A 13,702-nucleotide genomic window follows, 5' to 3' on the forward strand; every position below is an offset into this window, starting at 1 on the left:
TCTCTCTCTCTCTCTCTCTCTGTATATATGTGTATATATCTCCATTTAGTACCTTGGCTTTTCGGATCTAAATGTGAGTGAGATCTGATCAGTATTTCAGTTTCATTGTTTTAGTGTTACAGTGTTTCAGTATTCCAGCATTTGAGTGTTTCAGTGTTTCAGTATATCCATGTTTCAGTATTTCAGTATTTCAGTTTTATTGTTTCAGTATTTCAGTATTTTTCTTTCATTGTTTCAGTATTTCAGGTTCATTGTTTTATTGTTTCAGTATCAAAATTTGAGAAATGTAATCAACATAAGCAATGTTGCACATCACTTGTGTCTCAGTTACAGGTCACTGGTGGCTCAGCGGACAAGGCTCTGGGTTATTGGAAGGCTAGAGGTTTGTATATGTACATTTGCATATGTGCAAAATAAATACATTGTGAAAAATAAATTGCATTGTGGAAAATAAATGCTTCTTCTTCTACACATTACTCTACTAACTGTGCAACAGGATGTTTTGCTTTCCCAACTATGTATAGCAATGTCTATGGGTCAAAGTAATGGGTGTGAAGGTGCAGTTTGACTAATTACAATACAATGCATTTATAAATATGGCATAGGAAAGTAAAACAGTAAACAAGTGAAAAATAATTCACTGTACTATAGGAGATGGTAATGGTGTCCATATCAAACAGAATTTGTATTTATTTTAGTTACTTACTGTTGGAATAATTAGTGTAGAAAAACTTTGCTCTGCAGTTACAGGCTGCACAGTCGCATTTTTGTTTGAAACAAAGTTCACAAGAACTGAAAAAGTTAGAGTGACTCTATGGAGATTGAAAATTCCCTCAGGACAGGAAGGATGAAGGGTGAAACCGTAATAGTTAGCGTGGCTTAATGATATAATATAATGTGAGAAAGACCTGAGAAATCTTTTCAGTGTGAGGTGTTTAGTGTTTGACTTATTCAAGCCCCGATTCACTAGAGCAGCGGTGTCCAATCTTATGCACAAAGGGCTGGTGTGGGTGCAGGTTTTCATTCCAACCAAGCAGAAGCCACACCAGAGTCTACTAAAAGCCAAGAAGAACTGATTAAACAGGTGGAATCAGGTGTGGCTTCTGCTTGGTTGGAATGAAAACCTGCACCCACACCGGCCCTTTTTGGATAAGATTGGACACCGCTGCACTAGAGGTTTATAACTTGCAAACTGATTTACTCTTAAGAGATCTGCATCTTGAAAATCATTTTGTGTTTGCCTTAAACACTTTTTCAGAAAACAGATACATACTGTTTGCATATGAAATAATACAATACTGTGTGCATATGAAATAATACAATGAGTTTATAGTATTGTCAAAACAGTTCTTACGTTTTTCTCAAACATCTTTGATAAGGGTTAATATAAGCATATGGTTATATACAAATGCCATGTATGATTAAGGGTCGTGGCAAACTGTGATTCTCTTATTTTGTCCTATATATTCTGTTCTTGAAAAACCTTTGGCCAACTACCCATGCATGCATTTCTGATCCTTCATAGATATAATTAATTACTAACTTTAATTTATGGTAAAGTTAACTTTTTGTTTTTTTTCATTCATATTCATTTGTGTGTGTGGAGGAGAGCAGCTGCAGGATCAGTTCAAGGCCTGGGTGTTGAATTTAAAGACAATACAGTTCAGGAAAGCGTAGAACACAGGATAGGGTACGAATCTAAATAAAACCTGTTCAATTCAGTGTGCTGATTTAATAACAATGCTTTATACAAAAATTTATCAAAATGTTGATGCCAAATTAGCCTCAAGGGCAAAAGAAAAGGCTTTATGCTGTCTGTTCCTTTGGAGTTTTTTGTTGCATGAGTGAGTTAAAAGTAAAAAAAATGCACAGTCACTTATAGCTACAATGTGAAAGAAATAAACTGGCCAGTCCAAGCCTTTCCCTGAAATTGTACGCTTTTGTTGCTAAAATACCACGCAGTACAGAAATTATTTTTATAAAGGCACCTGCGGCGTAGTTGCACTAAAACCAATCCCTTTCAGAAGGCGAGTGGTTTCTTATTGTTGAAACACAGCCACTGCCAAGGCACAGTGCATGCCAAAGCTCAGCAAAGAGCTTAAGAAAAAAGAAAAAATAAGTGTTACTGAAACCAGACTTTTCACAGGACTAGAGAGAGAAAAATATGATACTAAACAAGCAGAGGCGAGAAAACAAAATGCTTAAATATCACAATTTATCCTTATATGCAGGTAAGATAAAACCGCTAACTTTAAATGATTTAAAGTTTAAAAAGGCTTTTCAGTCAACATGCCATATAAGTTTTATAGGAGTATATGTATTTTACTTGTGTATATACAGTGTACACACACAAGTATCTACATACTGTACATACCTTAAAAAGAGAGACATTAGACCCTGACATAAGGTTACTGTCACTTACACATCTGCACAAACTACTGGAGTCTGTGAATGAAATTCTATCCAAGACCACTCCACCCTTTGCGACATGCACAAATACTGTACTACATCATTACCCCAGCCTTGTGTGGGTAATGATTTAAATCTGGCCTTTGTTAGTATGATCCATTTAAAAAAAAAAGGGAGGAGGGGGTTAGAGTGTAGTCGTATTTTTAGAACGTGTAGTATGGGCATGCCAGGGATGACTATTATTCATTCTTCCATATACTGTTTATGACACACTAGAACACGTTGGGATATTGTTGTTATTATTTCTGGCTGCTTTTCAACTTGGGGACAGTTGAAAAGTCAGGATTTTGGCATATGGACAAAGCTACTGTAGCTTACACATGTGCCCGAGAGTCGAACAATGGGTTATTAATTCACACCAAGAGGTCAAGACAGGAGGTCACAGTAAGGTGGGAGTCTCATTAGTGGGCTTAAAAAATGCTTTTACATTCCACAGTAAGCGTTTCAGAGCTGTTGTGTAAAACTGTGCTTGCCAGCCACAAGAATTTTTACCATCTGAGAACTTAAAACCATAGGAACCATTTTACGTTGTTATGCATGGCTCTTATATATGGAGTCTAACTGATAAGCAAACCATATAATTACACACAGAGCCTTTATGTTGAAATATATAGTTATAAAAAATTCACTGTAAACGCTATACCGGAAAGTTAAAAATATCCTAATACATTCCTGTATACAGATCTTAGCTATGAAACAGCAAACTAAAATAGCCATGAAGAACAACATCTATTTTTAGATAACCCACAGAGGTCTACGCCTCTGTTCATACCTACAGTATGTTGTATACCTACAGTATGTTCATACCTACAGTATGTACTAAAAATCAGTATGCTGATTTTTAGTACATAAGAAATGATATGGTTAATAACTCTTAAGGACATACACAAAGCAGTCTTCTGGTGTAGAGACTCAATAACAGAATATATTATTGGATCAAAGTTGTGCGCCTGCTGTTTTGTTCTGGTTAGAAATTAGCCCTTCGCTGAGATTTAACATTTATATTTATTCACTAATCGAGAAATTAAAGAGAAAGAAAGTTGGCAGTGTTATAACATAGTTTCTATCCAGGACAAAACAACAAACACACAAACACATTTTCATAGCTAGTATTAAGTGTTTTGCATACATAAGGATTTGCATACATAATTTCTTTCCAGGTGCAATTTAAAGTAAGTCTCCATGCCATCTATACATACTGTAGATTTGCTGTAGTGTTTATCCTACACAGGGTTATAGGAAACCTGAGGCCTATCCCTGGAGACTTGAAGCACAATGCAGAGAAATGATGGTCAGTGTGCCAACCAACTGCAGGGCACAATTGCACACATACTCACACACCCATTCACAAACTATGGCCAATTTAAAGATGGCAATCAGCCCACAATGCATGTGTCTGGACTAGTAGAGGAAACCAGAGTACAAGTAGGAAACCGTAAAGCACAGCGAGAACATGGGAATCAAACCCCCAACCCTGGAGGTGTGGGGAAAACATGCTAACACATATTTATTTAAAAAAAAAAAATTAAGCAATATGTATTTAAGAAATTATCTGACTTTCAAGGCTTTCATTAATTTAGACATCTATAAAAGACTTTCATTATTTTAGACATCTATAAAAGTGGCTTATAACAGCTGTATTATGTAAAGCATATTTAATAGTACTGAGATAGATGCATCTCGTGTTCTTTAAGCAAACGATTTACTATATACATACACTGGTGCTTCTTGCATATATTTGTCACATTTAAACAACTGTGCTGCCAAAATTAGTTTTGTAGTTTATGTGGCTGGTAGGAGTGAAGCACTTCCAAGAACACTAAGGATTGTTCCAATGAGATGTCTTTCTTCATTTATTTTTACTGTAAGTACACACAAATACAAGCAAGTGCTCTTCCAACTATAGCTGGCACAATCTTTATACAATCTCTCACTTTGGCAAGGCAATCACAGCTCCACAGATCCCAGGCCAATCTTGAGCTCAGGTAACTATTTGTGTCTGCACAAAGGGTTTTGATTCAAAAATTCAAAATTGCCCCTGGGTGGGAATACTGTATGTGTGCAAATGCACTACACTGCAGTAGACTGGCGTCCCAACCAGCTGGCTTCATGCCCAGTGTTTTTGGGATTGGCTCTTAATCCACAGACACACAGACCAGCGCAAAGCAGTTACTCCAAATGAATAAATGAATGAATAACTTTATATAGTACTTTTAATAATAAACATTGTACCAAATGAATCTTGGCTTTAGATCCCAATACTGACATTGGCAAAAAAAAAAACTCTAGAAGAAGAACCTTGAGAGGAACAAGACTTCTTCTTAGTGACAACAGACTGGAACACATTCAACTTTGAGATATATATATATATAGTGTTCTGTATTCCTCCATTTTTTTTTTTTTTTAGAAAAAACAATTCCTATTCACAAAGAACCAATTTCATTCCAACCAAATAGGTTGAAGAGCCAAGTCTTATAGTAGTTTGAAGACCAAGAACAAATTATTAAAATGAATAAAGATCCACTTCAGGCATGACTGAACTGAAACTTGGCACCAGCACTTTGTGGATAAAGGCTTAATACTTAGCGACTGATTACATAACATTTCTAGGAATTTCTACGCAGAAAACGTATTATTTCTAAGCAGGAATTTACAAAGTAACACTAAACATATTAGCAATCAGTTAACGTTTTCCTTGTTATTACTGTAAATATGCACAGAATTTGGGCATCTCTTAAAACATCTATTAATCAACAAACACTCATTTGTATGAATGTTGATGCTAAACAATGTTTATTAACCGAAATCTCATTTGATTCATGACTCCATCTTCACTTTTACAAATGCAATATTAAACATTTGTAAGACTAGAGAGAAGACTTGGGAGTGTGGGAATGTTTCATGCAGGAACTCACTTCTTGCCACAACACACCCTTTGAGCACAGGGACTCGTTTTTCAAATTCGTTCATCTCTAAACTTCCCCCAGCTCTCCTCTACAGAAAGAGTGCTTGTTTTCTTTCACCTCTGTGCAGCCCGGCTCAAAGGGATGCACTGCTGAAGCACACAACCTCTTTTTTCTTGACAACTAGCTGAAATTTGTTCACTGCCAACAGCGATTGGGTGGGAGATGTCATTTTTGGCACAGGTTTGGCATCTAGCATTGTACAGAGATTTAAAGAGATGTTAAAAGTGGTCAGGATACAGGAGACGAAGCTGTTGAGAAGTAGAGCAGGATTCACATAAATGTGTTGATTTATTGCCTATTGCCTAGTGCAATTATCAGTATGTTTGTATGATGCAGAAGCTTTCTAAAATGTGGGGGGCATGAAGAACAATTCAGAAGGAAGGTACAGTACATGCACATTATGACTCAAATAGGTTGAAATTCTGCAGCTATTAGTTTATAGATGGCCAGAGAATGACTTTATTGCACTGTTATTAAAAACTCATGCACACTATTGAGTCCACATTGTACTGAATTAATTAAAGGAGCCAAACAGCATCAAAATGAGTACTTCAAAAAATACCATAGCAGTATATGAAAAAACTGGCAGTTCAGCAACAGACTTTTGAAACATGAACTATACTGAAACCAATAACATGCATCTTTCAAACTGATTTAGAATAAAGGGAATAATATTCATAGACTTTCCTATCTAAAAATCTGCCCATAGTAGTGAAATGGCAACATGGCTTGTTTAAAAAAGTCAACATGGAAATGAGTTTATTTTAAGACTACTGGACAGAGAAGTAATGTGTTAATACACAGCTACAAATGAAATTCATATATGAGATGCACAATGGCTTAGTGGTTATCATGGTATCATGTGGTAGCTTAGTGAACAGAAGGTTGTAGGTTTGAATATCAGGTTCACTAAGCTGTCACTGCTGGGCCCTTGCACAAGGCACTTAACCCTTAATTGGTCAGTTGTAAGGTAAGGTGATACAGTATGTGTTATATTTCTTAAATGGTTTGACTATTCTCCCCATGTTGTACAGTTTTCCTCTGGATTCTAAAAACATGATTTGCACAGATAAATAGTGTAAGTGTGTGCAGGGAGTCCCTTGCTTCAGCCGAGTCCCCTGAAGAGAGCTCGAGTCTCCTGTCGAGCTCTGGGCTACCAGTGGCCCTGAACAGTACAGAAATTGGATGGATGAATGGACAGTCATGTGATAAAAAGCAACTTCTGTTAATATTAATCTACTTGGTTTTGAAACATCCAATCTATCATAAAATATTCAGCTACAATGGACCAGCTACAAAGGATCTGTTACTCTAGATAACTCTATGCATGTGTATGTCTAATAAGGTTTGTGCAAACACATGCTGTTTATAGATATTGTTTGCAGCTCAGCTGGTGCTTCCTCTCTAAGGCTTATGGATGAAGACACAACAGGTGCTGAGCCTCTCTACTGCACTGTCCTGGGATGAGCGTGTATGTATACATTTTATTGTTGTATCATACTGTGTGAATGGTACCAGCACCAGCATCACTACAAACTAGTTAAAATGGGAGTCATAAAGAGTTTAACTATGGTCTGTTTGGGGAGCAGTGATTTATCCCATTACTTGGCACTGCTTTACCAAGAAAAAAGTAAATAGTCAAGAAATGTTGATCAGTTGGAGATTATACGATTTTCTTGATTCAGAATGTGTTTCTTGTGTATATCTGACTTGTGCAAAACGTGCTTGCAGGCTGTCTTATTGAACTCAAATTAAATAGCACTCAAAAGTGGAATAAAACCAGAATGCACATGTATTAAATTAAATGACACATGATGAGTAAACGCACCAACAATAGCCTAGTCATATTTGTTGCTCCTGAATGGTCTGTTATATTCAGCTTTTTGCAATGTTTGGCTATTTTGGAGTTTATACAGTTTTGAGTGTGAGTGTTTTGAGGGTTTTATTTTTGTGTGATTTAGAACCATACTAGTTAAGACCAGAGGGAGAAATATACAGGTTTACATAAAGTATTCTGAGGTGACAATTATGTAACCACTACATATATTTTTAAAAATGTCCTATACTTGAATCTGCTTACAAATATTTATAGATATTGAGGAGGTTTTCCCTTCAGTTACTAAATAAAGTACACCAGGAAACACTGGGTGAAATCACAGAAGAACGATGAATAGAATAATGGCTACAGACAGCAATAAATGAGGAATTCTACCCTTCAGGTGTGTTGCACTGATGTGAAACTCAGAGAGAAGAAGACCACTTGGGTCAGGGAAAGGAAATATGTTATACAATATACAGTATCTCACATGAAAAGGTATAATAAAATATTTACAAAAATGTGAGGGGTGTATTCACTTCTGTGAGATACTGTATGTCCTTTAATTATTTGATTTGATTGGGGTGTGCAAAGCATTTGAGGAAAAGAAATGCTACAATACAATGTGTCCTGTGTGTATGTGTGTGTGTGTGTGTGTGTGTGTGTGTGTGTGTGTGTGTGTGTGTGTGTGTGTGTGTGTGTGTGTGTGTGTGTGTGTGTGTGTGTTTGTGTGTGTATATCTAAGCGTGCATGTACATGCAAGCGCTAATCCCATTCCACATTTTTACTATGTTCTATTTGTTATTACTACACATATCTGAATTTACAGGGTTCACCAGTAGTCATGATGCACAACTGCCAATCATAACATAATTCATTAAATGTATTATTTAAACACATTTTTCGGTCTCGCAACCTGTAACTTTATATAAAGTCACCAAGTGCAGAATGTGAATCATTTAAGAGTCAGTACATTCGTGTTGCACAACGGAGCGGCCATATCTGGTTCACCATCAAATGTTACTGTTTATTAAAGCCGGGGTCAGTGGTTTAGGTCAGAATGTTTTTAATAATATTTTAGTTTTCCTTAATTTTTGGCAGTTTCAGAGGAGAAGCTCGGATCTATGTAGATGGCCTAGATGAGGTTCTGTGAACAGGAGAAAAAAAAAAACAGACTGACTTCCAACTAATGTTGCAGTGTTTTTTTTTGGAGGAAACTGTAAACAGGTGAGCTGTCATTGTTTTAAACGTTTCTAACATTTAGCTTCAGTTAACTTTGATGGCTAAAACATTAACCATTGCTATATATTTTATAAAAGCAAGTAAAAAATAATCAAACTCTTACTGCTATACATTCTCTGGACAAGTCCCTCTATAACAGTCAGGAAGCTAAAAAATGTCGTTCATTAGGTTTAATCTAGTTCATATTAAAAATCTTGAATCTCTATTAAATGGAGAATATAGTTTTACATTACCGCATTTGTACTCCTCTTTAGTATGACACAAAATAAATATAAATAAATAATAAATAAATAGATAGATAGATAGATAGATCGATAGATAGATAGATAGATAGATAGATAGATAGATAGATAGATAGATAGATAGATAGATAGATAGATAGATAGATAGATAGATCAGTTCTATACATATGCTAAAATACATGTATAAAAAAGCCTATGGTTTAAATCAAGCCTCCAATAATTCAGAAATGTGTATTAATTATTCATAGCATTCTTTTTTGCATTGTGATATATTGCTTAAAGTCATAAAAAAAAAGAATCATTAAAAAAAAAAAAAAAAAAAAAAAACTTCCTGCCATTGCTTGAGCTTTGAAAACCCAGCTCCAGCAGCCAGGTGTGCAGGAAGTGACAAATTCTGGACAGGAATTTATGCCTGAAAATTCTGCTTTATATTATTTACATATATCTGCAATCATAAGTATACAGAAATAGAGCTTACAGCTCTTATCAATAAATAGAGATATCAGTTGTTCTGCATATTCTATAATGTTCTCAGATTACTCTGGCAATATATCTTCACTCCATAGGCCAGGCTGGCAGTGTGTTGTGTACCACACAAGGTGACACTGAACATATTCCCGAAGTGACTACGTGTTCCAGCAATGCTGTTCATCTGTATCTAACTGCCAAGGGACCTGACCTCTAACCTCAGCAAGACAGCTTTATTCGTGTGTGTGATTTGTGAGCACGTGTGAATGTGTGTGTCCTCATCACTCTCTGTGATCACCTGCAACTACACTGACCTACCAAGGAGTATCTGGGCATCCACACACTATATATATATATCCACACTAAACAACTTTCCTGATATATTATGCTGTATTATGATAGCCAGCAGCCGTAATTGCAATTTTATGTGACATAACTGTGTGTAGGTGGTCTAAGCCGTGACTGCACGGCCTGATAACATTCATAAACCTGTGACACATGTACAGATATTAACGTTTTATGTTTAAATCTCTAAAGCTCTATTAAAACATATAAAGTGCTTCATATACCGACTGTGGTCTTCAACACGCTTTTACCACAAACTTGGCGTCAGTTAGATCCGTGTCTGAACAGACCGAAAAGTCATTAGAACGATTTCCTCACCATGACAAGCTTAACAGTCTGAATTAAATCATTACATTTTCTGCTACATTAGAAATGGTGAACACAAGCACATGTACTACCACTCTTCATGTTGAACCATTTTTTTAAGTGAAAATTCTAGTGAAAAATGTAAATAAGCATGCTAACACTTTATGTAAGCTTTCTAGTCTTCATTATATTTTATACACATTTTGTGTTGTTTTTTGGTGGGCTACTTATTCCATTAAAAAAAATGTTTGTGTAGAATTTTTAACTATGGACATTGTCTCAAAGTAGCTTAAGAAAAAATAAACATAATACATTTAAAGAGTTATTATTTATATTTATCCCCAATAAGCAAGGATAAACTCCCTGAGATGATGTGAGGAAGAAACCTCCAGACTCAAAAGTGAACCTCATCTGAGTGACACCATAGAGTGTGATAAAATAATGTAGTTTCTACAACTGTATATAGTCAAGTGCAGTTGTGAAACCAGTAGCTTTTGAGCAATATATAAGTATGAGCATCAGCATAATTTCTGAATTCATTATAGATTTAACATAATGTCCTTCCACTTCCTGCCAAAACCATCAAATGTTCAATTATGGAGGCCTAAGCACAAGGCCCGACCACAGCAAGAGCAGTTCAAAGCCACCACCATGGTCTCCAATTGGTGCTATCCACATGCAAGAAAATGGTTATTATTGCTATTCTCATGAATAAGCTGGATGTCAAAATGCCTGAATCCCACCAGTGCTTTTTTTTTTTTAACCTCAGATCTGCTGTAGTGATAAAGCCTGTCCTGTGCTTATCCCAGAAGTCACAATGTACTCATACTGAACATCATCGCGACACACTTAGTAATACTCCCATGTACTTTTCCAACACTGTCACCAAAAAGTTTTCCTCCACTGCCAGTTTTTCCTTAAAACTGTTGCCGCTGACCTGCTCATTAAGGATTAAAATACACATCTGGATTTCTGTAAAGCTGCTTTGTGACAATGTCTATTGGCAAAGGTGCTATACAAATAAAACTGAATTTCAATAAATAAATGAAAACCCTTTAACAGAAGCATACCATAGCAAAGCAATATCCCTAGAGCAAATTTATGAGACATGTCACTGAACAAACTTTTACGTCGCAAAGTAAAATAAACATTCTGTGATTTATGGAAATCTCTGATAAAAACACACTGTTCAGGCGAGAATTCTAGCACAAGATTACCATGAATGTAGCCAAATGGAATCTTATGATTCCAATTAAAAGATACCTTAACTAAATATAAGATTATAATCCTATTTATAGGCATTTTCTAATAAATAAAACATTCTTCTGTTGGCGGATCATTTTTCTTTTTTATTTTAAGCAGAAAAACTGACCGAATAATCTTATGCTTCATTTATAAAAGCCTCAGAGTAGAAATATTAGATATTTACCCATATTCAAGATCATTTCACTTGCTAAGATTTTGTTTTTTTGCAGTATAGACATTCTGCCTCTGAAAACACTTCTGTTGGATATGAAGGCTTTTCTGTTCATTATGTGCTGATTCGACCATATTGTGCACAGATGTTGTGACTTATAGCTGCGCAGAGATTGTGTATACTGCTACGTGCTATTTATGAGCGGTGAAGCTTGGATAAATGCCCAGTCAGTCTTGAGGTTTCTGATAAAGGCCCCTCGTGTCAGGGTAAACAAGATCCAGGTGAGAGTTTCTAATGTTTGTTCTCCTGCACCAGTGATCAGAGTCAGAGCTTATATTTAAATGCATTTATTCCACCGCAGAATCTTCAGGCTGGTACTTACAGTTGAAGTTGGGCTCGATGTTTTCTCCTGCTAGCAGGCTGTTGATGGTGATCTGATAAATGATGTGCAGCAGTAAGAAGCTCAAACTGGTGAAGCAGAGGGATTTCAGCAGGCGTCCTGTGTGGCCTGGAGAAAAGATACAGGTGTGTTCAGGTAAAAACGTGCAACACTGACGAACATTGCGTCTTTAAATGATCATTGATCAGTGCATGAGTGATTTAAAATTTTTTTTCTTATATCAATTCCTAAAGAAAATCCATCCATTTCTAATGAATAAATTATTATTCAATTATTAAATTATTAGATATAAAGACTTGAAAAGCTAAGGGCCTGGAGTGCAGCTATCCCTTATTTGGAGAGGAAATCCAGAAATCCAGATATCTGGATGAAAGTACACATGCGATCCTGTGTGTCTTCACGTTGTGTGAAGTAGCTGCCATAATCCACCATTGTTAGCAGTATTACGCCCTGCTATACATCTCTCTCTCTCTCTCTCTCTCTCTCTCTCTCTCTCTCTCTCTCTCTCTCTCTCTTTCAATCTCTATCTCTCTTGCTTTTTGTACCTCTCTCTCTCTCTCTCTCTCTCTCTCTCTCTCTCTCTCTCTCTTGCTCTCTGCACCTCTCTCTCTCTCTCTTTCACTCTCTCTCTCTCTCTCTTTCACTCTCTCCCTTTCACTCTCTCGGTAGTAACATACCACTGATGTTTTTGGCAGCCTGTAGACTGTTCGTCATGCAAAGACCGCTGAGCGCAGTGTGAGTTCAGAGCTGTGCCATTTTCAGAAAACTTCAACTGAAACGGCATGCGCAGGAGAAAAAGAGTTGGACTTAATTTGTCCTCTGGTACATAAACACCCTCATGACGTGATGGGACACATGGATGGAAACAGCAGGGGGTGGATGTTGATGGTTATTTATCACGGACAATGTAAAAGTCAGTAATCATGATACAGTAAACGCCACAAACTCAACCGCAGACCTTTAGAGAAAGGTCTGCGGTTGAGTTAAAAATGAGTAACAACAAACTAATGTATTAGTAATAATGTATTAGTGAGGAAATAAGGTTTAAAATAATCAAACTGATCTATTTCAAATGTAAATTCATGAGATATTACTTTGGTAATTGAAGGGGATTTTTTTTTTTTTTTTACCACAGATACATACTGTATAAAACAGGGGTATTCATTTCAAATTCAAAGAGGTCCAGTTACTAAAGTTTCCTCCCAGCAAAGGTCCGAATCTTATATTGTCTCTTAAAATAGTGTACCCTCGTGTTAATAAAATCAATAACGCACATACATTTCTATATAATTTATTGTTAAATTTCAAGTGTTTTCACAGTCTGAACTTGTATGGCACTTGAACGGAAAACAATACTGTAGTTACTTTACTACATGTCAAGTAACAGACAACAGACACTGAATTTCTTCTGAATAAAATAAATAAAAAGTGCAAACACAGCTTTGTGCAGCCTGAACTTAGGGCCTATATTTCATGTAATGTAAGACATTTAGAATCTTCTGAATAAAATAAAAGTGCTTTTAATCTTTAAGAAAAAAAATAAACAAAAGTCTTTTGAGCTGCCCCTTTTTTAAACATTAACTACATTAATAACACAGGAACCTTAGGCAAAAGGACATTTCAAGTAAAATAGAACAGGGCAGAATTTACTGAATAAAAGAAAAGTGCAGAGCTTTGAGCAGCTCCCTTTTTCCTCTCTCCTTTCCACCTCTCCTTACTCCCTTTCCATCTTCCATTCCTCATGAGAGAAATGGACATGTAACTGTCCTGCCAGCAGTTTGAATCTTAATTGTCCTGCCAGTGTAATTAGGTACATTACTGCCACCTTCTGCTCTGGAGTATGGAACATAAACAATCTGTTTTTGGCTTGGCTTTTGATGACCCTCCTGTCGTAATAACTAGATTAACTGTGCATGAACGAAAGATTATTTTTTTTAATTAATATCAAAGAGCTTATATAATCTTATAATATTAGATTATAATAAGGAGATGCTTAATATGATACTATTAGAATTTTAACGGGTCCGGGCA

The 13,702-nt window shown here is 36.1% G+C and overlaps 1 protein-coding gene across 8 annotated transcripts in view; it reads right to left on the minus strand.

Moving 5' to 3' along the window:
• LOC113644229 (piezo-type mechanosensitive ion channel component 2) overlaps positions 1 to 13,702 on the minus strand; it is a 128,448-nt gene that overhangs the window by 83,033 nt on the left and 31,713 nt on the right. For all 8 annotated transcript variants that reach the window (XM_047810778.1, XM_047810782.1, XM_047810781.1 and 5 more), the window contains one exon: positions 11,654 to 11,779. In XM_047810778.1, coding sequence (XP_047666734.1) covers positions 11,654 to 11,779 — 126 coding nt within the window. The remainder of the gene's footprint in view (positions 1 to 11,653; positions 11,780 to 13,702) is intronic.

This window comes from Tachysurus fulvidraco, chromosome 3 (assembly GCF_022655615.1).
Source record: "Tachysurus fulvidraco isolate hzauxx_2018 chromosome 3, HZAU_PFXX_2.0, whole genome shotgun sequence".
Taxonomy (NCBI): Eukaryota; Metazoa; Chordata; class Actinopteri; order Siluriformes; family Bagridae; genus Tachysurus; species Tachysurus fulvidraco.